The 25,167-nt window shown below is 37.7% G+C and overlaps 1 protein-coding gene across 3 annotated transcripts in view; it reads right to left on the bottom strand.

The window, feature by feature from the left end:
- Window positions 1-25,167, bottom strand: part of EPS8 (EGFR pathway substrate 8, signaling adaptor) — a 124,658-nt gene that overhangs the window by 35,497 nt on the left and 63,994 nt on the right. For all 3 annotated transcript variants that reach the window (XM_066549774.1, XM_066549776.1, XM_066549775.1), the window contains exons 3-7: window positions 13,258-13,348; window positions 11,873-11,946; window positions 2,601-2,668; window positions 473-634; window positions 123-272 (exon numbers count right to left, since the gene is read on the bottom strand). In XM_066549774.1, coding sequence (XP_066405871.1) covers window positions 123-272; window positions 473-634; window positions 2,601-2,668; window positions 11,873-11,946; window positions 13,258-13,319 — 516 coding nt within the window. In that variant the 5' untranslated portion in view covers window positions 13,320-13,348. The remainder of the gene's footprint in view (window positions 1-122; window positions 273-472; window positions 635-2,600; window positions 2,669-11,872; window positions 11,947-13,257; window positions 13,349-25,167) is intronic.

The following is a 25,167-nucleotide window of genomic DNA, read 5'->3' as shown; positions in this document are numbered from 1 at the left end:
TACAAGAATAAAAGTAAAGAATTATTTTCTATTAACTCATTTATCTTTATCCACTGTGCTGGTCAATTCATACAATCTCCCCTATTCAAATAAGTTAAAGCAGATCTCCACTATTATCTTACCTTAATTTCATCACATTGGAAAAGATGCAAATCAGGCTTGTTTTGGGTTGGTTCTTTACATATTAATGCAAGAATTGAGTTGTAGTTGCATGCATTCATCACAGCTTGGCAATGCTGAATTGTGCTTAAAGGAAAATTCTCCAGTTCATTCTGTCAGAAGAGGGAAAAAAAAGAAGAAAACACAAAATGCCACTTTACTATACAGTGTCCTGATCTCAGAAAAACTGCATGAGCAAAAAAGGGAAAGTGATAATAAGCTAATTAAAATCCTCAGTCTCACATACATCGTTTTTCTGCTCGCTCCCTTTTCCTCTCTCTCTGAAAATGAGACTGTCACTCGCAGATCCTACCTTTGATTCCAAGTCCACCAAGCTGACAGCTTTGTCATCCACTTGAAGAATCATGTCTTGAGTCCACACTTTGCCTTTGGCATCCAACAATTTCAGCTTCCTTATTCCATCATCCACTGTGATCATTGCCTCTTTTCGGTCCAGAACAAAGGTGGTCAAGTGCTGGTGAGTAAAATGTACATTTAAAAGAAATTACGATTGCAATTTTCCCTATTGTTCAGGAGTGCCAGTATTTAAATTAATATTTAAATCAGCAAGTAGCAATGCAAATTATTCATGAGTAAAAGTGCCTTTGTATATGGCAGAGCCCTCCTGTAGGACATGAGGAAGGATGTTTAGTCCAAAATGTCATTTTAAGTCAACTTATTTTTGTAGCTTGCTTTTTAACACCCACTGTCATTTCCTCACTACTGTAAGCAGTCAGATTTGAAGGCACATTCTGACATCCTCCAGGTATCAAAGCTAGAATTAAACCAGGAGTTTTAATTAGCTTTTTCAGGAGTGAAAACCTGTCTCTCTTGGCAAGCTGAATTCAGGAGGTGCCAGCAGAGGCTTCCCAGAAGCTCCCTGCCAAGGTAGCTCCACTACCACCCTGACCTGGAGTGTCCTCATCTCTTCCAGAGCTGCCAGCAGCCTGCTGGTGGCAACCAGGATGGGCTTGGATCTGACAGGGATACCTTATGGATGGGCTGGTCACTTTTCTGTGCAGCATAGAAGAAAATTGTAACAATTTTTGCTCACCATCAGCTTGGAGTATTCTCCAGACTCAGTTAATGGCCTGGAAACTAAATAGTGCCTCACAAACTTCACCTCAGCTAGCTTCCCTGTCATTATGGCTGCGGCAATTTCTCCTTCAGCATGCCAATTGTGCAAGAAAACCCACAAAATTATTTCGTTTTGTTCGGGCTTAAATCCACCTTCACATTCTAATTGAAGATCTGGTAACACTCATTCAAGCTGAACCACATTTAATGTATGCCTGCATATCTGTCTTCTAAATAACTTTAAAAAACAAAAATAATACAAAAGGATTTACTGTGCTTTCTTCTATTACAGGATAACAGCACATGGTAATTACAGAGAAGAAAGTAGGTGTAAGCTGCATTTAATCAAAGTATTTAAAAGTAAAGTGAAACAAACTCTGCACTGGCTGCTTACCCAGGAATGCTTAGATTCTAAATGCAAGTACTAATTGTTGTGCCAGTACAGGACCAAAACAGTTATGAAGAAAGCACACATAATACACAGACAATTAGAACCAAGACAGGTATTCATCTGCAAGCTGATTGCAGGACTGAAGCACTTGAAATTAGGAGTCTTCTGCATATGATCTCACAATTCACAGATGATTTAAAACCCAGCAAAATGGAGCCCAGGATCTGTGGTGTTTGCAAGACTTGACTTAACCCATGGCAGTGGTCTGATGGCAGCAGGAGAAAGTTAAAGCCAAAGTAAGGTTCCAAAAGGAAGCATTGCATCCAAAAGTGCTTAGCAGGCTACACACAGGCACTCAGGCTTACCCTGCTGAATATTTTAAATATGAGAGCAGCACGCAGTAATTCTGCAAAGCAGCTTAAGACAGCAAGGCACACACTCTGCTCTTCACACTGGGGAAGACTCAGTGCAGGCAGAGTATTTACTTCTGTATTTAACCACCATGTACTCCACCCACTGGGACATTGAGGGCTTAATGCTCAGCACTTTATGAATATTCTGATACTTCTGTTGATTAGATCTGATCAGAGTATTAGTTTTAAATACCACCCAGTGTGCCTTGCCAGCAGCACAGGGTTGTTCAGCTCTGCCTCATCTTTGCAAGGAGCCAGGTTCAGAGACAGGGCAGCACAAGGTGTGGAATTGATGCCCTGTTGAGGAGTCCTGTCTGCTTGCCAAACCACACACAGCTTTGCACACATCCTTCCACATGCAGATTTCAGCTTATTGTGGCAGAGCTAGAGAATTTGAGACATTTCAGTGTAATCTGCTCTGAAGTGACCCCAGGCTGGAGGGAAATTTTGGAAGACGAATGTGCCTTCAACCTTATATATCCTCAAAAAAAAAAAACCATGTAGGCAAAAATAACCACATGTAATTGAGAGCTGTAATTGGTGTATCCCTCTCATCTCACCTCCACGTGGTACTGTGATGTTTCAGATATGCTGCTGACACTGTCTCGTGCATAATTCTTCCTTTGTTCTGCAGATGGGAGGAAAAGAAAGAATAATTATTCATTCAGTGCCTTATCTTGGTGTCTTGACTGCCTCTCAGAGACACTTTGGACAAGTTGTATACATGAGAAGAGGAGATAAGCTGTGGTTAATTTCTGTATTTCAGCTGAAAAGACCTCCACCCCCACATGGCCCAGCACAAGGACCATTTTTACGTCAGCAATGTTAGCAGGGAGCTGGTGGGTGCCCAAAAAAGCCACTTATCTCATCCAGTGGGGCAGGACACTGGAGGGGAGCAGTGCTCTGACTGCAAACACTGCCTTGGGAAGGCTGATTATTAAAATCTTTGCCTTGCCACTGTAGCAGCAGTATGATAACTAGCACGGGCTCACTGTATCTGTATGAGCATCCTTGTAAGCAAAAGTATTTTCTGATATATACAAATAATTCTCATGCTAAATCTGCAAGAGGACAGAGGCACACACACAATAAAAGACCTGACTCATCCTTTATTTCTTCATGAAGTATTCAATTCATTGAATTGCTAATGTAGAAATAGGCATGGAAATAGACATAAGCACACCAAAATATCTCAAAACAGGAATATTTTTCAGCTAACAAAACACAATGCTGCAAAACCAGAAACATTATGTGCCTTTTACTCTGTACAGTATATTGACATTAAGCCAGGAAAGGAAGGAAGGGGAAAATCAAGATGAAGACACAACACACACCCACACCACAAAATAATGAATTTAGATGAACACTGAAGAACAATTTTCAACTCTAGTGGAAAAAAATTGAATGCAACATTTGGAAGTTTTGGGTTTTTTCACTACAACCACTTAAGTGCCTGATCTGGAAGACCAGGAGCTTTGTTGTGAAAAAGTCAGTAGGTGACGTGGCCAAGAGAGGTCTAGGGAAACTCTGGAAATTGGTAAATTTTTTTTTCTGTATTTCATTAAAAATCTCAATTTCTGATCATCAAGTAAAATAGGTGGTTTGATTTCTTTTCATATGATGAATATACAAAACATACATATGAAATACATCAATTTCATCACACTTGGAGTAGGTGGAAGCAAAATAAAAGTGATTTTGGTGACAGGAAGGTTAAGTTACTTTTTGCAAAATAAAAAAATATTCTAAGTACTATGAACCATATGATCTGTGACATTTAGAGATCTGCAGTGAGGAGTCCATAAAAGCCCCCCTACAAAGGTCCCTTCTGTGGCCAGGGCTCCTTCATACAGGAATTCCAGGTGCAAAGACAGCAGTGCCCTCACTTTCAGACGTCACTTGTGGAAGCATTTGTCACATTTTATAGACACTGCATTCTCTCTTCCCTTCTCAGTGATTTTCACAAAAAAAACAAATTTCTGAGATGCAGCACTGGCTTGAAGCCCCCCTCCCATGGTGACAAATGCCACTGAGGCAGCAGAGCCATCCTAATCCTGTACAGCAGCTGCTCACCTTGCTTCAGCAGGGGAAGTGTGCAGAGCAAACAGTCAAATGCAAGGATAGCACAAATTATCAGATTTTTTAGCCAGGTGTGTGAATATTTCAATATAGATATCTTGCTTTCATTATGCATTATTCTGAAATCCCAGGGCAGAGGATCAGCTTTGATCATTCCATCTGTATCTACTATTTCTGCTTTTGCAGCATGTTGCTGAAATGATTTTTTCAGCTGATTGTCTCTTTAACCACAGCACACACACACATGCACACCCCAACATCACAGTCAGTAAAGCAATGCTGTCTGGTTTGCTACCTTTCTTTTTTTGTTTGGATGATGATCTGAAGAAGTAAAGTCCATCTGTTCCTAATAAAACAAGGGGATTAAAAAGCAGTATCTAGTTTAATCCCATAGAATTATTTGCATCTCTAAGGGGATCAGTTAGCAGCCTTCTGCTGTGGACTGTAAATGATACTTAAACACTGTCCAGTAAGAAAGAATATATGTTTTAAACAAAACAAAACAAACAAAAGAATTACTCTTTTCAATAACAATGCACCAAATACTCAATTTTGAGTGTTGTCTTACAAAAAAATGTAAGTTTTGTGCTATTGAATTAAACAAGCATCAGAAAGTTTACATCCACTGTATAATTTGTAAATGCTGCAAACAGTAACAGTTGGAGCTGCTTTAAATAAACAAAGAAAGTCTGATATATATGAGGGCTCCAAAGGAATTAAAAAGCAGAGAGTAAATTTGCAGAAGGCTCCTTATTCTGCTTCTGTGTTCAGGCAGGAATTTAAAAACCATTTGCAGCATGGATTAACAGATCCTCTTCCACAGAGCAGCACAACACTCCCAGCCAGACAGGATGGAAAATGTTCAACACACACTGCCATGGTGAGATTAAATGTGAATTTTATTAAAGTTCTTGTTACTATTACATTGTAATTAACAACAACTTTGATAAAATTTACATTTAACTAAAGTCAATCAGTGTTTGTGTTAACAAACAAAAAGTAGGGACACAAGAACTGAGATTCCACACTGGGAACAATTCATATTAACAAATTTATTTCTTTAAGGCAGGTGGAATGAGAATTAGAACCTGCTGGAGACCCAAGTTATCATTTAGAGCAGAGCAGAACATTTCAGCTGGGACTGAAACACAACTATAGAGGATCTGGAGGTGGATTCTACAGCTGCACCCTGAAATTATTCACCCATCAAAATACATCTTCTAACACATATCCTGGCATCAGGTAAAATTCTTCCATTGTTGGAAGGATTTGTCTTCAGCCTTGTTTTTCAAAGCTTTTAGAATCCAATGGTTCATAAGTGGGTCTCCTTTCTCTTACAGCTCCCTGAGAAATGGTTTTCTTGGCTGCCTGGCATGAGTCACACTGAAGGAAGAACAGTCCCCCCATGATGATATGAGCATAACACAAAGAAAAAGGAAGAAAAAAAGAAAAAGGAAAGGAAATGAAAAGACTGGCAGCTAAAATGCATTCCCTGTCCCATGGCTTTTGCCAGCACCTCACAACGAATCTTCAAGCTCTGCTTTCTCCTAGTGCTTGGCTCCTGTCCCAGATTCCACCTACAACGCTCCAAAAGTTCTCCCCTTGCCATCAGCAAGGACACAAACCCTTTTGCACCCCCTCCTGCTGAAGTGCTCCACTCCTTGAGCTCCTGGAAAAGCTGAGAAAAGCCTGCAAATCTGTTCTCTGTCTTCCACAGATGACACAAGGGACTGCTGCTCCTTCCTGCAGCACCTCTGTGTTTCCATGTCCCAGTCAGAGAGATCTCAGCTGGTGATTCTCACAGCTTCTTTCATCTGTATAAAACTTTTTCTTTTCCTACAGAGGTGCCCATTGTCATTCTTCAGGAAATGCAGTTACCATCTCTCAACTCTTGCACGTATCAAAGTGACAGATTATTACCCATCAGTATTAATCTGACTGCTTTTACAGAAACCTTATCACACTAACTTCAAGTGCAGGTAATACAAGCTCTACTATTGAAAAGGAGCAACAGAATTTGCTGATGTGCTGAATGCAGTGGGTCTGGCTAGGATGGAGATGATTTTGGACCGGATAACATGGGGTTATTTTAGCTGTGGCTGAATGGTGTCAAAGTCTTGTCTAAATTTCTTATTCTGCTGCCCCAGTGAGTGGGCTGGGGGTGCACAAGAGGCTGACACAGCTGGGACACCTGACCCAAAGGATATTCCATACTGTTTAATATCCTTGCTCAGCAGCAATAAAACTGGCAGGTAGTCTTTCCAAAGATTCTTTGCCCAGTTAGTTTGGCCTTTGCTCTGCTTGTGAATAAATCCCTTTGTGCTGTTCAGTCCTTTTGCCTCCCTGTTCTTTCTTTGACCCCTTCAGCCATCTTTATTTTGATTCATCAGGGTTTTCTTCTTGCTTTTTTCTCTTCCAATTCTCCCCCCTGTTCTGCTGCAGAGAGGAGACAGGGGGAATGAGCAAGCAAATGGAGAGGTCCTCAGTTGCTGGCTGGGGTCAACCCCTGACACTGAAAACAAAATAATGTTTTGTATGCTCTGTTTCACTCTCCTCATCCTCCCAATCAATCTTAACCTCTCACAGGTCCCTTCATGCAGGAAGGCCCTATTGAGGCTGAAGTGAAATACTGCAATAGAGACTTCCAGATATGATGCATAAAACTACCAAAAGAAGAAGAAAACTATCAAAACATAAAAAAACCTATCAAAATTAGTGAGTTTTTTTCCTGTATACTCTGCTCATTGCAGCTCTTACACCCACCACCTAAAGTACAGTTCAGCCCTAATAACAGGTTAGCTCAAACTCTGCTGATATGCTGTACACTATTTAGATAAAGGATTTTTCATTTGGTATAATTAAAAAAAATAAGAGAGGATCATGTCAGAATACATTTAAGTTAAATTCTTAACCACAATCTATAGCAAATGTAACCCAGAAGAATATGATTAAAATAAAATCTCTCACAACACAAAGGCAATAAAATTAAAAGCAATACATTTCACTTATAGGTCCTGAATGTAAAATCTACATTTCACTTATAGGTCCTGAATGTAAAATCTACATTTCACTTATAGGTCCTGAATGTAAGATCTACTAGCTACTGAAGCTTCCAGAGGAACAGGAACATTGATCCACAGAAACTAGTACTCTTCCTGATGTCTGATGTGGACAGATATTACAGCAAATCATGTTGTGTGAAATTATTGAATTCGCCAATCATCAGGAACAGACCATGTTTCTGTTTTCAAACACAGATTGAAAACTACTGATTTTATTTTTATTTTTGAAAGCATCCAAAACACCAGAAATCAAAAAGCAACCTCTTAACCAAAGACTTTCAGCCAAGTCAAAAACTCTACCAGCCAGTCCATGACACAAATCAACAGGACTGCAGATTGCTCTGAAATCTGATGGCAATCCACATGGATATGGATTGAGAGTCTCCTTCAAAATCTGCCCCAAGAATCCCGGAGTAACAGCATAAAATATTTCCACACATCATCAAGCAGAAAAGCCCAATACTTAATTTACTACCATCTATCTGCATTGGGCTGATGGTTGATACCCTTTAAGAATAAATTGCAAAAAAAAAAAAAAAAAAAAACAAAAAAAAAGAAAAAAAAACCAAAACAAACAAAACCTCAGCTGGAGGCAGAGCAAAGTGCAGGAGAAGTGACCCAAAGGTCAGAACTTGAGTTCAAAACAAATTTCCTTTTCAGAGGAGCAAGCACTATCACTTTCAGAGATTAATACCAGGAGCTTCTCTCTGATGGCTGTGTGGAAGTGGCTGTCAAAGGAAGTGTGTTGTTTAGAAGTCAATTGTCAAATTAATCTGAGAACCAAAATACTGCAAGGATATTAACATGGATGGCTTCTTTCAGTGCACTCATTTACCTGCCTGTGAGCTTGTGAAAAATGTGTATTTATTATTAAAATGAATATTATCTGCGTTATGTGAGAAAGTTATGCTGTATTAATTTTCCTAAGTAGTGTGTTAAATACAGTTTTAGGTTATAACATAATAGAAACTTTAAATAGAAACTATGCTATGTAAGATACTTTTTTTAAAGAAAGGACTCACACTGAGCAGCCACAGGACACCTAAATCTTTCAGAGAAAAAGAATTTATTGCTCACTTATCAGAAGAAAGGAACTTCATCCTGCCTCACTCAGCCCTGAAGACGCCATTAGGATTAAGAGGAAGAAGCTGACACTGACCAGACAGAATCCTGTGTTTGAATGGAATTTATGCATCATGTATGAGGTGTATGAATATGCAACAGGCTATTGCTTTTAAGGGTTAATCCTCTGTTAACGTGGTCTTTTTTTGGGCTTCTTTTTCCCAGAAAGAAGTACCCGGACTGTCCATAACTCTTTGTTTTTATTGTCTCATATTGTCCTAAATCCTAATTGTCCAAATTTTTATTACTCTAATAATATTACTATTTTTATAACTATTTTATTACTATTAAACTTTTAAAATTAAAAAAAAGTGATTGGCATTTTTCACAAGCTGCTTGAGGTTTCCTTGAATTTATTACACTGCAGTTCTTGCTCTGAAGGAGGCATATGAGCAAAGCAAAAATACCCAGGTGTGGCATTCATATTCTCTGAAAAATCCCTTCAACCAGGATTTTTCTCCTGGGAAGCTGAGAAGCCTCAGAGAAAAGGAGAACAATTCTTATCCCATTTGCTTCTCTTGTGTTGTGCTCATGTGGAATATGTTTGGACATTGTTTAGCCACAGGTGATTGTTTCATTGGTTTCATGTGAGTTGTTTTGGCTCAATGGCCAATCAGTGCCAAGCTGTGTCAAGGCTCTGGAAAGAGTCACGAGTTTTCATTATTATCTTTTTAGCCTTCTGTAAGTATCCTTTCTGTATTCTTTAGTATAGTTTAATATAGTATTCTTTAATATAATATAGTATTATAAAATAATAAATTAGCCTTCTGAGAACATGGAGTCAGATTCATCATTCCTCCCTGCCACAATGGTCCCTACAAATACAACACACAGGCAATTTCACTTCCAGCTCCAAATCACAGCCACCAGAGTATAAACTCAGTGCACAAAATGCTCAGTCTTTTCTAATGTGCTGCGAGAAGACAATTTTAGCAACATCTTTCAGTTCTGCACAATAATCTGACAATTTAGAGTGATCCAAATTCAAGGACCAAAATCCTGGTCCAGCCCTCCTGAGGAATGAGGCTGCTCCTCACTGTGTCAGGGGCTGGCAAAGCCCCAGCACAGCCCTGAGACTGCTGCTCCTCTCCTCACAGGCAGAACTGCTCAAGACAGATGGAGGAGCCAATGCTAGAACAACAGATGACAGCAGGAGTCAAAACCCATCTCAGATGGAGAGAGCAGGAAGCAAATGATGAAATAAACCCCATAAATATGTGCAGAGAGCACCTTCCCTCGCCTCAGAGAGAGATTTGTCATGCAAATAAAAACAGCTCTTTTCAGGAAGGAAATGATTGAAAACAAAGGGATTATTGACAGAGGAAAAAAGGCAATTGCAAGGAAGTTTTCACTATCAGACAGGCACATTAGAGATAGTGATGGCTCCGGTCTGGCTTCGAGCTGAACACCAATAATAACAATAATTAATAGCTGAACACCAATAATTGGTAACACCAATAATATTCCAGCCTCCTTTCCCACAGCACCATAGCCAACCTTCTGTGTGGTGGCTCAAGGGCTGAATATTCATTAATCTCCTCAGCAATGGCATCAAAGACATAAAATTCATGCAAGGACATAAACATGCCTACACATATGCCAGGACAGAAACATACACATATATAACAACAAGTAGTAATCACAGTAATAATTGTTGTTGTTGTTGTTGTTGTTGTTGTTGTTATTATTACTTTTATTATTATTTTTAATTTTCTTAATTTTATTTTTATTTTTATTTAGTCTTTACACTGCTTGGAAGAAACTGCGTTCAATATCAAGTGGTCACTTAGAAGCCCAGCCATCATTTTACTTGATAGTCAGGGATAGGTGGCTCACTCCAATTGACTCTCAAGTTTTCCAAGAAAAGGAACATTTTAATGGAAAATTTGGTGCTGACCTCATGTTTTCACATTTTAGTAAAAGAAAAGAAATCCACAGTCCATTTGACTTTTACAGTAAAATTACATATATTTTTTCCAGTAAAAGTGAATCTATTAAACACATGAGCTTTCTGTATTAACTTAAATAGTATACATACATTTAAAATATATGTGCACAACAAATATAAAAAGAAAGCTAAGACAGCTTCCTCCTGCTTGATAGGATTTCAGTCTCCATATTCTCAAATAAAATAATTTCGTTAGTTATTAATTATAAATATAGTACTTTGTTATGAGCATTTTCAAAACTGTTTAACAATTCCAATATCACTCAGCTGCTTTTTAGCCCATTTGGGAGAGTATGCACAAAAATTTTAACATCACAAAGGAAGAAGAGGGACATGGGATGCAGCAGAATAGTAACTTTGTTGCTAAAAATTCAAAAAATTACCCTGAATTTGAGAAAGATTTTAGGTGCTTTCCTTGTTTTCTCCAGCTCATATATGTGGTGATAGCAACACCCTACTTCTTTATGTATTAAAAAAACAGAGCAGAAGTAGTAAAATCTGCAAACTCTGAAAAGCTGTGCCAATACATATCCACTTGGAGCTCCAAAATAACTGATTCCTCTACTTCATTCAGCTCCTGGCAACTGCAACTATCATTCTGTGATACAACTACCAGCCACAAAAGTGAACCAAGGACAACATTTCCCTTTACAGGAGCCACCACCTAGCAGTTCCATGGCAAGCATTTTCCTTAGTACCTGAATTCAGTTAAGTACTTTGGAAGTAAAAAATACCATGGCACACATCAAATTTACTCACTTGTCCCCATCTTCTCCTGACACATGACCACCCCACAATGTTTGATATGAAAAAGCTCTGAGAGATATTTTAAAAGCTCACAAAGATTAAAGGACACAGATGCTGCCATGCTGTTCAAACCATATACTCCTGAAAAATTATGATGATGACATAAAATGAAAAAGAAATCACAACTCTCATAAAGAAATAATAATCTGCTAAGAGTTTTTTGCAATGCCTCTTGCTGGTTTCTGTTGCCACCTACTATTTCTGTCCACACTTGCAATCAGTTTGCTGAGTGAGCCACACAGGATGCAGAAATCCTCTTTAAAATGATCAGCTCAGAATTTTCCTCAGTTTCAGTTCCTGCCTTCAGCACTATGTCAAGAAACTGACTTCTGTAGCACAGCACTAAAGCAAAGTAAATTTGAACTTAGATTGATTCAATGTTTAGGTAGAATATTAGGAATCCTTGTGTCAAAGAAGAAAAAATATTGTAAGTGTTTTGTCTGCTAGCAGGGGATGACGCTGGGGAGGGAGGGAGGTACAGGAGAAATAAAACCCCACAAGGGTTTAAGCACAGCTAAACACTTGATGCCTTCTCCTTGGTGCATAACTTAGCTATAGGATCACTCTGAGTTTTGTGATGAATGCTGCCTGGAAATGAGCAGGTGGGAGTCCTCTGCCTAGTAAACTGAGCATTTTCTAGTTAGCTTTAGTAGGAATAAAACCACTTTGTTTTTCAGTTCAGTTGACAGACACACCCTTGTGTATGTACATACACTTTCAGATTAATATGTGTAAAATATTTCCACCACCACATCACAATCACTATTTAAACAGTAACTTAGCACAGAAGTTTAGAGAGTTTTTGCCACCTTACCATAGAGAGCTTTTGCACTTGTTCTTGAATTCTGCTCCCTCTCTGACTGAGCAAACGTTGGGGAGCCATAGCCACTGGAAGAAAACATTTCTTGTTATCTTCTGTATAGATGTATTTGGCAGGCAGTGAAAAAAAAACCCTCCCCTTACTACACATACCTACAGCATTAGTAACAGAGGGAATGATACCAGATATTTGTTCCACACCATGAATATGAGGGAGAATGTTTCACTTGGGCTGCAGGCCTTTCTGAGCTCTCTTTTGTTGCATTAATACAACTTTGTGCACAACTGGAGTGTGTTATACAAATAAATACCACCTTTAATCCAGTAACAAACTTCACATTAGTGATGATGATGATGATGATGATGATGATGATGATGATGATAATAATAATAATAATAATAATAATAATAATAATAATAATAATAATAATAATAATAATAATAATAATAATAATAAATAATCTAGTTTATAATATATTTTATATAATATATTAATGTATATAATATATAATATTATATATGTTATATAATATATATTATGTTATATGTTATATATTAATATATTATATAAATATATATTTTATATTATTATATATATAATAAATATAATAATTTTATAATAATAAAAAATAACAATAATAATCATGACTATGCCAAAGAATTGTGTAGGATTTGGGGTTTTTTACCTGCATACACAAGTGTTTATTGCTTTTAACAATTTTAACAGCTTTTAATGAAAAAACTTAAAATGACTGACATTGTCTTACACAAACGAAAAGGCAATATGATTACAAGTGTTTCAAAAATGAGTGATATATGAGTTCACCTTAATGAGAAAAAAAAGACACCACAGATATCCTGCTCCATACAGGAATACTTGTTCCTTGGCATCAGATGGGTAAATTCTCATCAGTGCTGTGAGTGAGTCTATGCCATGCCCCTGATACAGGGATCACCCTCTTATCTGAGGCAAGGTAACACTTTCAGGTAGCAGTTGCTCAGTTCTCTTTCCTGGGAAGCAGTCTGTTCTCACAGATGGGAGAGGCAGCCTCATCTTTTATGCATAAAAATGCATTCACTCAGAGCTAACCTTAAACATCTCAGGCACACAAAGGCCTCTCTGAGTAACATAATAAGGATGTTATGGCTACAGCAATTTATTTTGCTCTTCCAGATGAGTCCATGCAGTAACACAGTTTTCCCTTATGTGAACACAAAAATATCTGTCGCTTTGGTTCCACAGTTAATTCTTCTACAGAAAAAGCCTTTTTATAATTCCAATGGGACCTACTAATTACAGCTCTATCTGAAATGGAAGCCTGAAGAAGGAGGTACAACACTATTTTGTCCATAAAAGGCAAGTCAAAGGCAAAACCTTACTTCATTTGAGGGAAGTAACTTCCATATCCACCTGGAGGGGTGTTTGATATGTGTCCATTCATTCTCACTACCACTCACTGGGAGAAACCACCTGGGAAAAGGAAAAACGGCACATGAACAGAAGTCTCTTAAAAGATGAAGGCTGAACACAGGTGTAATACAAACCTAATGAGGAAATTATAGTTGAAATGGGAACGAAATTGCATCAACAAATTCAATTGTTATTAACTGCATCCTGGTGATGCTGCTATGGAACTTCTCGCAGTAGCAATTTGATAGTTATAGCTTCAAATAATTTATAATTTAATGAACAAAGCTATTATTTTTGATACAATGGTTTTTAGGAATAGCTGTAGAAATAAAAGGCTCACTAAATAAAGAACAAGATCTACTGCAAATGTGAACAAGATGTTCCAAATGGTAACTTTATTGCTCAAGCATGCTTGATTTCAGCCCTCGATTCATTTCTTTCAAATGCAACTCTTGAAATGACCTTTTGATACATATTCTATGAAGCATATCAGCTGAATTGTTAGAAAAGAGGCATTATCAAATTAAAACACAATTGTTGGCACAAAAGGAAACTTGGTTAGCTATTTTGGTACTTAAGAAAACTTTTTTTTTCTTTTTTGTTAAGCAGTGCTTAACATCCTGAAAGTTTGGCGTGCCCAATGAAACCTTTCCTATAAAAGCAGTGCTGAACAGGCCATGATAAAACAGTTTAAAAAATTCTCCCTTTAATAACATGTCCATTGAAGTTAAAACTAGCTCTGGAAAGTGACTTTCATAACCCTTTCATATTCAAATTTACCATGGGCAAATACTCTTTCATTTACATATATACATGAATAATATAAATTTGAATATTTCTCTACATTTCAGTCACACAACAGAGCAGTCAGAAGTGCACCAGATCAAATTTGTACCTCCAAAATCTCTGTTTCCAAAGTAAGCACAGCCTGCTCTGTTTGCACTAGAGCTGCCTTGCAGCAGCTTCTCTTCTGAGGCTCTAATTTATCTCACTGCCCCACATTCACTGTTCTCTTCTTGTTTTACAAAGAAGCAGCAGCTCTTTGACCTGCCAGTGCCCATTGAGTGCCCACATGTATTCAGCTACTTCCTTCTTCCATGCAAAAATACAACCAAAATCTGTTCTGAGCTGTAAATCCATCAGTCAGTTCAAGAGACAAACAAGCTTTGGTGGCCTTTGGTGCTGAGGGCACAGTTTTTATACATTTCTGAGAAACAAACCCCAGATGCAGCTAGCAAAACTAACTAGAACAATGCATTTGTTGGTGTATTAGACATGCCAAGTGAAATTATGTATTTGTATTTGAGGTGTATTTGACACACCAAGTGAAATCATGTACAAGGGTAGTGTTGCTTTTAGTGGGTACATACTTGCTAGTTTGACTTAGTGTGTGTATATACATATATATATATGTATATATTTTTTTTATTATTTTTTTAAAAAGTTATTTAATTTTCTTTGAAATCTGTAATGACACAAGCACATTTTGCTCCACAAATATACCACATATCCAGGCTGGTAGCCAGTTTGGCTGCTCTAAGACTTTATATGGAGTGAAGTCCTTAACAGCTGTCTCCAATAAATTACTACCTATGCTGAGTGCTGCTCAATTCATTAGCAATTACAACCTTTGGGAAGCATCCTGAAATCATCCCATGACTTGAAAGGATACAACTGTTCATTTTCTCAGCAGAATTTGTCAGCTCACTGTGCACTCCCTGTTTCAGCTCAGAGTGCCCCTCTCCAGCCCAGGCTGCCTCTGAGCTCTCCACCACTTTCTATCAGCTGTTAATTCTTATCATCATCTGCAACCATGCTCAATTTGCTGCCCTGCTTAGCAGTTTCCCCTGTGATTAGCTTCCACATCCAAAATACACAAATTATCACTGCTGCTGTTTGGTATCCCCACTTTACTTTCCATACGCACATTGTTTAAGATAGCACTCATTGAATAATTCTATTTGTCATAATCTTTTTTGATTTGTAGTCTTTTTCCTAGGCCTATTTGTAAGAAACTCTGCAACTATCTGTCTTAAAGTGAGATCTGGGAGGGAAAAAACCCTTGGTTGAAGACTTTCTCAGAATAATTCCATCTTAATCTGACAAATGCTTGGTTTGTATTTGTATTCACTCAATTTCATGGAGGTAGTGAAGCAGATATTTTAAGCAGAAGGAATGCAATATATTAGAATGTAATGCATTAGAATTTCAAGCTTCAGCCTTTGAAGTCAGTGTGACACACTAAGTTTGAAAGCAGCAAGACAGCTGAGCAGCAGATTTTCACATTGGGGAAAGAAACCATCTCTCATGCCTAAATACTTGCCCACTGTAAGGCACAACACCACTTAAATGCAAAAAGCTTCAGAATTATGTTTTGGATGAAGACATACTGAAAATCTGAAGTAAAACAGTTTGACTATTAAAATACAAAATAAAGAACAAGTAGCTTCTTCTGCCAAGTAAACACAAAAATTTTAGTCAGCTTTAGCTGATATGCAAACAAAACACCACTTACTATTAGATAGCTGAATAAAGCCAGCAATATTTCCTGTCCTTCATGCAATTTTCCAGTGCTTCTGAAATTCCAGCACATCTACCTTGACATGACACTTTCAATATTATTACAATTTCATGCAATGCTTCTGTCACTTGGTTCAAGAAACTTCCAGAATGTGAATACAAACAAACCCTTTACTGTAATTATTTATAATTAGTTCAAATATTTATAACAGCATCAAAAAGCTACTTGTGACTCCCCAGAATTATCACACAATTGGATCTCATTCAACCTAAATGTTTCATTAAAAAAATTTAGGAAAATGCTTTAATTTTTTTTTAATTAAGTGCATGATGAAGAAAAGTGAAAAACCACAAAAGGGTAACAGTATGTGCAGGGCTTTATTATTGCCTTGTACAGCTTTCTCTGCTGTGTTTCTCATCTCAAATGCTCTTTCATCTCTTATAACCGCTCAGTCCTGCAGCAAAAGTCACCCCCTGCACACTGCAAAGCCATTGTCAACCAGGAGTCTATTAATAAACTCCACTTCCTCGTTAATCTTCCCTTTCACCCCAGCCCAGCAGTTCACAGCAACCTCCACTGGTGTCCCAGACTTTAAAATAAACATCCTTCACCATTAACTGTGAAATCCCTCTTCAATTAGAGCTGAAGTATCAACAGTTTAATTGTGAATGTGACCAAAAATGGTCATATCTCAGGATCCTGAAAAAAAAAATACTCATGCCTACTCGGAAAAAGAAATATTTAAACCAGGAAAGCTAAGTAAGATTTCAAGAAGAAAATAATAATAGGAAAATAGATAAAATAATAATAAGAAGAAAAATATAGTAGTATTTATCCTTACATATATTAAAATAATATATAATTAAAATAAGTTTAAAATATTCATAAATATTATTTTACAAAATATTTACAAACATTTTATTTTGAAAAACAAACAAAAAAAAAATCCACAAAATTATCTCAACAACAACAAAAAAAATCCACCTAGGACTTCCTTGCTACCATCAGCTTTATTTTTGAAGGGATATTGGTAATCAGGAGCTCTGTAAATGACAAGGTTCCAGCCTTTAAAACAGAGAAACCATTTCTGAGACAGATGTCCTTTTGTTCTTCAGCAGTTACAGGTGGTAATTCCAAGCATGTGGAGAATCATGCCAGTGTACAACATGATTATGTCAGTCAAGAATACTGTTTTTAAAAAAATTACTCTTTGTCTTCCCCATCTTGTAGCATGGCAGCCTTGTGAAAACAATGCAATTTATGTGGCACATCAACAGCTCACATGTCCTGCCATGTCATTTCCTAATAAAAGTTTGAAAATAACAAAATCCCCTAGGTTATTTAAAAAAAAAAACAAAAAAAAAACCAAAAAAAAAAACAAAAACAAAAAAAACAAAAAAAAAAAAAAAAAAACAAAACAAAACAAAAAAACAACCCAAAACATCTTTCCCAGAAAGGCAGAGCTGCATCATTAGAGCAAATTAGATATTCCAGAGCCTGGTGCTCTTCCACTCATCCTGAAGCTATCAGTCCCACCCAGAGGCAGATCACAATATCATATGGAAACCAAAAGAGAAACAACTTGATGTGGATATCATAGAAATCATGGAGGGGGAAGGGCTAAGGAGAAAAGGATGCACAGGAAAGCCAATAATGGCTGGAATAATTACTGTCTACTGATTAAGAAAATGTTATTGCTATCATGTATCCCCCAACCCACCAAAATACTCCCAGGCAGGCAGAGCCCAGGCTGTAACTGCAGCCTAAACAAAAGCAGTGGACATTACAAGGTAACACCATTCCCTGGTGAGTGCAGCAATGTCAGATAAGGACACTCTCTCTCCACCCTTCCCCTTTCAAAAGTATTATGGAAGAAAAAAACAACAGGGAAAAAAAAAAAAATCCACGTACTCATGGCTCACTGTGCATTCAGTAAAAATGCCTCTCACTGCTATCCCACAGCTTTCAGCACTGCTGACCTACAGTACAAAAAACTGTTTAGCTTGCTGTGTGACTCGCCAATTTTCATCTGTTTCTTCTCAAACCTCACCCTGTTCACCCACACACAACTTTCCCTCCTGGTGCTAAATTTTCAAACAGCATCTCCTGATGTCTACCTTGCTATTCTGACCCATTACTCTTCTATTTGTATCTTCACTGCAGCCACAGATTTTACAAATGGAAAACTCCTGGCAGAAATACATCCCGTGGAGCCAGTTGAAATGTGGCTGCTGCCCTCTGCTTTGGGACTTGCTTCAGAGCACAACCAAGAGCAAACATGAGTTCTGCTGCTTGTTGGACACCTTGCCTGGAGATAAACACCAAAATGCACATAAATGCATGAGTAAGTGATACTTCTGAAATGATCCCTGGGGACTTTCCAGCTTCAGTGCACTGATAGCAGAATTTCTCTGAGAAAAACTGCCTTTGCTTGAGCTGGCAGCAGCTTTGCTCTGCAATGTTTTCAGTTTCCTGTTAAGCAGGTTGGAGCATCCAAAAGCTGGTAGAAAAGATGACAGCAAAAAAACAATGCAGAAAATTGAAAGCCAGGACTTACAAGTGCTGCAGTTTGAACACAAAATAAATTAACTTGATTCCCCACCACTGTGACTGTTGTCCCCTTTGCCTCTCTCAAGCCACTCTATATTTATTTATATTTATTTTTGAAGCTCTCTGAGCTGTATATACTCCAGTATTCACTCCTGTGTCCAAGCACCAGAAAATATGTTAATAAATAAATTTTGAAAATGCTGTTACCTTCAGGATGTCTCTGCATTCAGAGCAGTTGTCCAGCATGACCCTTAGCACTAATTACACTGCATTTTAGTTTATGCAAATCTGCACTTCTTTGCATCCTGGTTTCAGGTTTTAGTGCTGGATGCAGTGTTAACTAGCTGGAGTTCCTGCTAAAGAAACCTGGAGGTGGGAAGGAAAGGGCTGGATGTGTCTCCCTCTCCTGCCTGAATTTTACTCCTTATAGAAAGCTGAGCTTCAGCTTCCTATAAGGAGTAAATAATAAATATTTTAAATAACTAAAATGAATTTAAATAATTTTAATAAATAAATAAATTTAAATAAATAATAAATATTCAGCAATAATAAATATTATTTACCTGTTTGTGTAAGGGGTCACAGGGGTAGAAGCATTTCAAGCAAATAAAGACAGCGACAGACAAAAAACACCACTCTGTCTGGGCAGGGGACAGGGCACACAGAGTGCCCAGGGGGGATTTGTAAATGTATTCACATCCTTCTCCACAGTGCAGTGCAGCAGACAAGCTCCATCAGTGCTGCTTTTGCCAGCTTCAGAAAGCGTTTTGATTTCCACTGATACTTTCTGAAATCTAATACTCTTCCCTGAGTCCCTCACTGAAGAGGAGTATGCTAAATTCATTAGCAGCATTCCTTTCAGCAGGAAGGAGGGGATAAATTTATTAGAGAAAATCTGTGGTCATAATTACCAGCCAAAGTAGATAAAGGCTTGTCTTCAGAACACAAATTGCTATCTAAAAAAGATTTCCATTGGAAAAACTAAGATTAAAAAAATGTCCTAGAAGTTTTCTTTTTCCTACTGTGATATTTCCCAGTGATTCACTGTTAAAGAAATATTCTAACAATACAATTAAGATGGCTATCTTTTATTTTGGGAAAGGAAAGAAATATGGAGAGCAACAGGAAGAACTGAATGAATAAACCTCAGACCATGTTCATAGACTTTGCCCTTATTATTGCCACACTAATAAAGACCCTGCTTGAAAACAGGTTCTTATTCTGGCATGGCAACTTATTTCCATCCCTTTCAGGTCTGGGCCATGATTTATAATTAACCATATTGAAAGAAAATAAAACAGCTCTACAGATACAAAAGCTTCAAAGACTTAAAATCCCCATTGCAACAAAGGAACGTTAATAAATATGCCAAGCACTGAAGCCACCACTCACTGCTATTTTTAATTAGAGAATTAACCACCTCATCTAAAGCAATGTTAGTATTAATTACCAAGATCAAGATCATTATGCAGTCCTTGCAGAATGTATCACCACAGCTGGAATATCTTGTATAAAAGAAAGAATAAAAAAAAACAACCCAAAAATCCAAACAAAAAACCTTCCACACATACAGAGCAGTCCAAAGAGGAAGGGGTTTATGGCATATGAAGGAATTTGTAGAGGAAAGTAGAAAAAAGGGATTATAATGTACCATCAAAATCGGTATTTTTGGTCAGCCTATGTCAAGTAGAGTAGTGAGCTGACAAAAGACACCATTTTTACTCATAAATCCCAATTCCAATGTGCCTACAACACACTCAGTATCTTCACTTGAAGGGATGTACAAAAACTTGTCCTGGTTTGGGGTTTTGTTTTTTGCAGGAGGTTTTTTTGTTTGGTTGGTTTTTTGGTTGGTTTGTGTTTTGTTTTATTAAAATTTTAATTTTTTTAATAAAACAAAAGCTGCCTTGAAACTGCTGACTGGTGAATTCTTCTGACCCAGCGCAGAAACCGCAGCTGTATCTCCCTTCTTCATACTCCCTGATTTTTTTTCCTTATTTCTTTTTATTCTTTGATGCATCCTACTTCAAATGAGATCATTAGATTTCAAAAGATGGCACTTAGGCACTACTTTGAAACTCAGTTTGCAGTATACATCCAACTTTAAAGCCACCACTTTAGAAATGGAAATCTAAAACTTCTAAAGTATTTAAAGGTTAATATGATAATGTCTTTAGGCGTTGTTTTAGATAAAGTTTTCCTCTCATTCTGTCCAAAAAATGAAAGAACTTCCAACAGTTAAAAAAGTTTAAGAGCTGCTTCAATTTGCCCAAATGAAACTGGTTTAACCACCTACCCACATTTATTAGCCAGTTAATAACTGTGCCATGACAATATTAAAACTGGCGTGGTACAGTTCATAACAAAAGCTGAACTGAAACCTTATAATGATATACTCCAACCAGACTGTAAAAATTAACATGAAGGAGGAGGAGGGGAAAAAAAGGCAGGAACACTCTTCAACACCTCTCTAATTTGGTTGAATAGAAATGTGGCAAGACTTAATTTTTGTTTTCACAAATTTGCTTTCTTCAGTCTTGGTGAAGTTATTGAAGTCCATCAGTTACTGACATAGAAAACCAATTTCTGTGTCTATAGCAGGTTACAATTCTGAATTAAACAAGACAAAGCTGAGTAGAAGAAGCATCCACTGGCTCCCTGATGATCTTGAACACTCATACTCCAAACCATTTTGGACCACCCACTGATGGCTTTCCTTGATGATTTCACTTTGTTTATTGAATCTTCAGCTCTTTCACCAGTAAAGTGCTCTGAATGCAAACTAACATGTATCTGGAAGGCCTCAAACTTTTCTATGGCAAGGGTCCATGCTCCATGTCTTACTGGAAGATTTAGATTTTCTATATGGTACCCCAAAAAACATAAAAATGGCAGTTTGCATGCAGTTCAGTGAAAAGAGAAAAGGCACTGTTTAATAAAGGTGAACAAATAGGTGCAATTGAAAAATTTAGAAGTTATTGATCAAACCACAACAAATCAGCAATGCTGAGCATAAGGGTAAGCTCACAGTAGAACTCAACAGCAAATCTAAAAGTTTAATTTTAAAACTTAATAAATAAGCACATACTATTCTAACAATGCTGACTAACTCTTCAAACTTCCCTGACTCAAATAATGTGCAAACAAGGTTTCACAAGACTGATATGCAAATCCTCATGACTTTAGGTAAGGCAATCTAAACCAAACATCACCAATAAAAGTTTTGGGGATTAAACATTTTTTAAGGCCAGAAAAGGCAGCAGAGTACTCATATTCTCAGAATTAATTTTAAATATTCTCTTAATATTATCAAAGTAGTTGTAACATCATGTGTATATTCAAGTATTAAATTAACACATGATTCCTGGAAAGTATTTGAATTAATTGTAAACCTAGTCAGCAAGCCTCCTAAAAGGGACCAGCTTTTCACTTGTCATACACACATAAAGCACATAAGGAGAGGAATTTACTCTCAAAGACGTGGTTGTGAAGCTGCAGTGAACAGCAGCAAAAATTGCAATAGCTGGGAGTCAAACCTGAGCCCTACTTCAGCACAGAGGTTTGACTGAAGCTGCTTCATAGACACTTTTGGCAGAGAAATGGGTGTTTTCTTTAAAACTTCCTCTCTGTTACAGGAATCTTATTTTTTTTTTCAAACTCTGGGGCCTATAAAAACTGTTTTGTCTTGAATCTATGGGGGAAACTGCTCCTCCTGAGTTGCCATCCAGGTCAGTACCTGTTGTATTTTTCATTACTAAGAGGAGACACCATGAGAAGGGGCCTGGATGCACAGTGTCCACATGGTAACAACTAGTCCATAGAGACTCTGAAAATGAGGCAGAAGAGAGAAAATGCAGGGAAAGCCAATAAATTTTTCAATGAAGTTGGAGGATAAGTTGCACTATAAGCTATTTTAAACCCTAGCAGGAGCAGTCACTGACTTTTACAAACAACAAATTTGTTCAATTTTCCCATCTATGAAAAAAAAAGAACCCATAATACCATCACCAGACCAACTGAGATATTCAATTGAATGCAGTTGAAAAATGCAATTATTTTGTTTTCACTGAAAAATTTGCACTGGGAAAAATATTTTTCAAGGGAATATTGCTTTATTTTTTTCCTTCTGCTTGAAATGCCTTCTTGCCACCAATCAGGAAACCCAAAATCATTTCCTACTCCACAGAAGAATAAAGTAGAGACATGAGAAGAGCTGTGTGACTTGTTTGCTCACACAGAAGACTGAAGTCAAACAGACTCTATCATGCAGCATTTCCTTGATGGTTTTTCCTTCTGAAGCATGAATCTGAAACAATAAACTTCAAGGACAACTCCCCCTCACCTGAGGTTAAAAACAGGCATATGACTGCAGTGGGGTGTGTGACCTTCACTGTGGTCTGAGCAGCTCTCAGCACTTTCAGACATGCAATAACTCACCTGCACCCCAGTGATGCCTCAGGTTTTAGCTTTTATATTTTTCAGATTCTGTGCTGCTTTAGTGTGTAATTCTGAGCTTCATATCAGGGGATGGTGAGCTCTCTGCACAGAGCAGGGAGACAAAACAATTCTTGCTCCAGCTGAGGACCAAGGACAAATGATCCAAATCTCAGCCCCAAGACCACAAACAACATGGGCTGGAGAGAGAAAAACAAGCAGGGTGGGACCGCAGGGGCTAAAGCTGGAATGGGACAATGAACTGCAAGATGCAAATGGAGCAGAACTGATCACAGTGAGAGACCCTGTGCCCAGCCGTGCATTTTGGGGCCATTTTGGTTCATCTTGGGTGCAGCCCTGGCTGGGCTCTTGTGCTGCCCAAGGTGGATCCATGGAGGAGATCCTTTGAATAAATCCCTGCTTTATGCTTTAACTCTGTCCAGCCTCTGCTCTAGGTCACCTTTCACAAGGCATCACCAGCATCAGCTAGAGAGGTTTGTTGGGGGTCACCAGAAAACTTGATCATTGACTTTTTTGTTTGTGTTTACGCATATATAACCCCAAAAAACCCCAAAACCCCAATATATTGCAATTCAGCAAGTAAACTAAAGGCACTATCTTGTGTCTTTGTCCACATCAGGGCTGCAATTATTATTCCAATTATTCAGCACAAATTGAGTCAAGTGTAAAAAGAACTCACCGAGCTGAGGTCACAGCTGACTGAAGTCACACCCTGCCACAGTATTTACAGTGCACTTATGCAACTCAGCAATTCTCTCCTGGATGAAAATAGCCTGAACAATAGCAGATCCCACCATTTGTGGGAAGGAAATAGGATTTAAACTTTTGGTGTTCCATGCCTCTGGTTTTCTGGTTGCAATCATTTATGTTTTGCTGTACAGATACAATTTTCTCATCCATTAACCTGGGCCAAGCCCTTCCTCTAGGTGCATTTCCATTCCAGGTACATATACTCAGCAAATACCATATTTTTGAGGTTTTGTTTTGTTTTAAATTACCTGAATCAAATGCATAAATATGATTATTTTCCAACTCAATTCACAGATTCACATTTTCAAAAGCAGTCTCTGAATGCCCAGGCTTGGCAAGTTTACAGGCTTGACTTCCAGAAGAAAAAATATATATACTTTTGAAAATTTTAATGCCTTTACAATCACATATTTGGTTTCCAGCAAACATTCAGTGATTAAGGATGACAAAATTAGAAACCTTTATAAGAGATAAATTATGATCACCACAAAATGTATTTTTCTGCAATTACCTCAAATAAGTTTGAATTTCACAAGAAAATTTTCCTCAGGAATTTGTCATTGATGGTTACCAAGCCAAATTTAACAAACTCTCACTAGAAATGGATTCTGAAATGCTACAACAGGTATTTTATTGCAATTTGCTTATTCATTCAAATGAAAGCATTTGCTGAGGCATTTTTAATGTCAAATTTTCTTAAAACTAATGTCAGATAGTGTGGGACAGAAGCCCAAGATACCTTGCCCCCAGGAAACCTCAGTGGAGCTATTGGACAGTTTGGAAAGCTCCCACAGTTTTTGAAGGAAGACAATTTTCAAAAATCTTTCTGAACATGGATTTATTGTTCTGCAATGGCTTTTATTAGAAATAAATGTGTGTGAAGTAAGTGTGGGTGGGAAGGAGAAAGGGAAGGAGCTAAAAAGCCATATGAGGTAATGCCTTTTGATCCTTTCCTGGCTGGAGGAATGACAGGTGAGCCTGGGGAAATTTGACTGCTCCATTCACTTCCAACCGCTACAAAAATTGTTCTAATGTGATTCTTGTGATTTTACCCGTTATTTAAGAAGCAGTCATCTAAAATCTTCCTTCAGGTTACCCTCCTGTGGACCTCAGAAAGGTTAAATAATTAACCTTTGTTAATAATATAATAATAAACCTTATTAATAATATAAATATTAAATTAATAATAATCAACCTTATAATTAACCTGAGACCCTGCTGCTCCAGGATGCTGCCAGGTTTTGAAGAGCAATGACACAACAGCACAGTGAGCTACAGCTCCAACTGGAATTAGAAGAATTACCCATGGAGACAGTCTTTAGAGCAATGAATGTTATCTTAAAATCTATTTTCCATAACACCCTTATCCTCCTGGCTACACCCATGTGGCCAGAAAACATCAGAGCCCTGAGAGGTGCTAGAGGGAAGGGAGCCATAGAAAATTTTTGAGGGACACAGCTACAAACAATAAAAACAGAGCTTCATCCCACATTCTAGGCAACTAAGAAATGATGCTGCTTATTATAAAACTATACCAGCTCCTCACCAATGAGTAAATTTTGCTTATTGAGCTCTGAGTTGCCTAAACTAGAATACATTTTCT

This window comes from Molothrus aeneus, chromosome 5, assembly GCF_037042795.1.
Source record: "Molothrus aeneus isolate 106 chromosome 5, BPBGC_Maene_1.0, whole genome shotgun sequence".
NCBI lineage: Eukaryota > Metazoa > Chordata > Aves > Passeriformes > Icteridae > Molothrus > Molothrus aeneus.
Note: the sequence above shows the minus strand (reverse complement) of the source record. Positions and strands in the feature narration are given on the sequence as shown.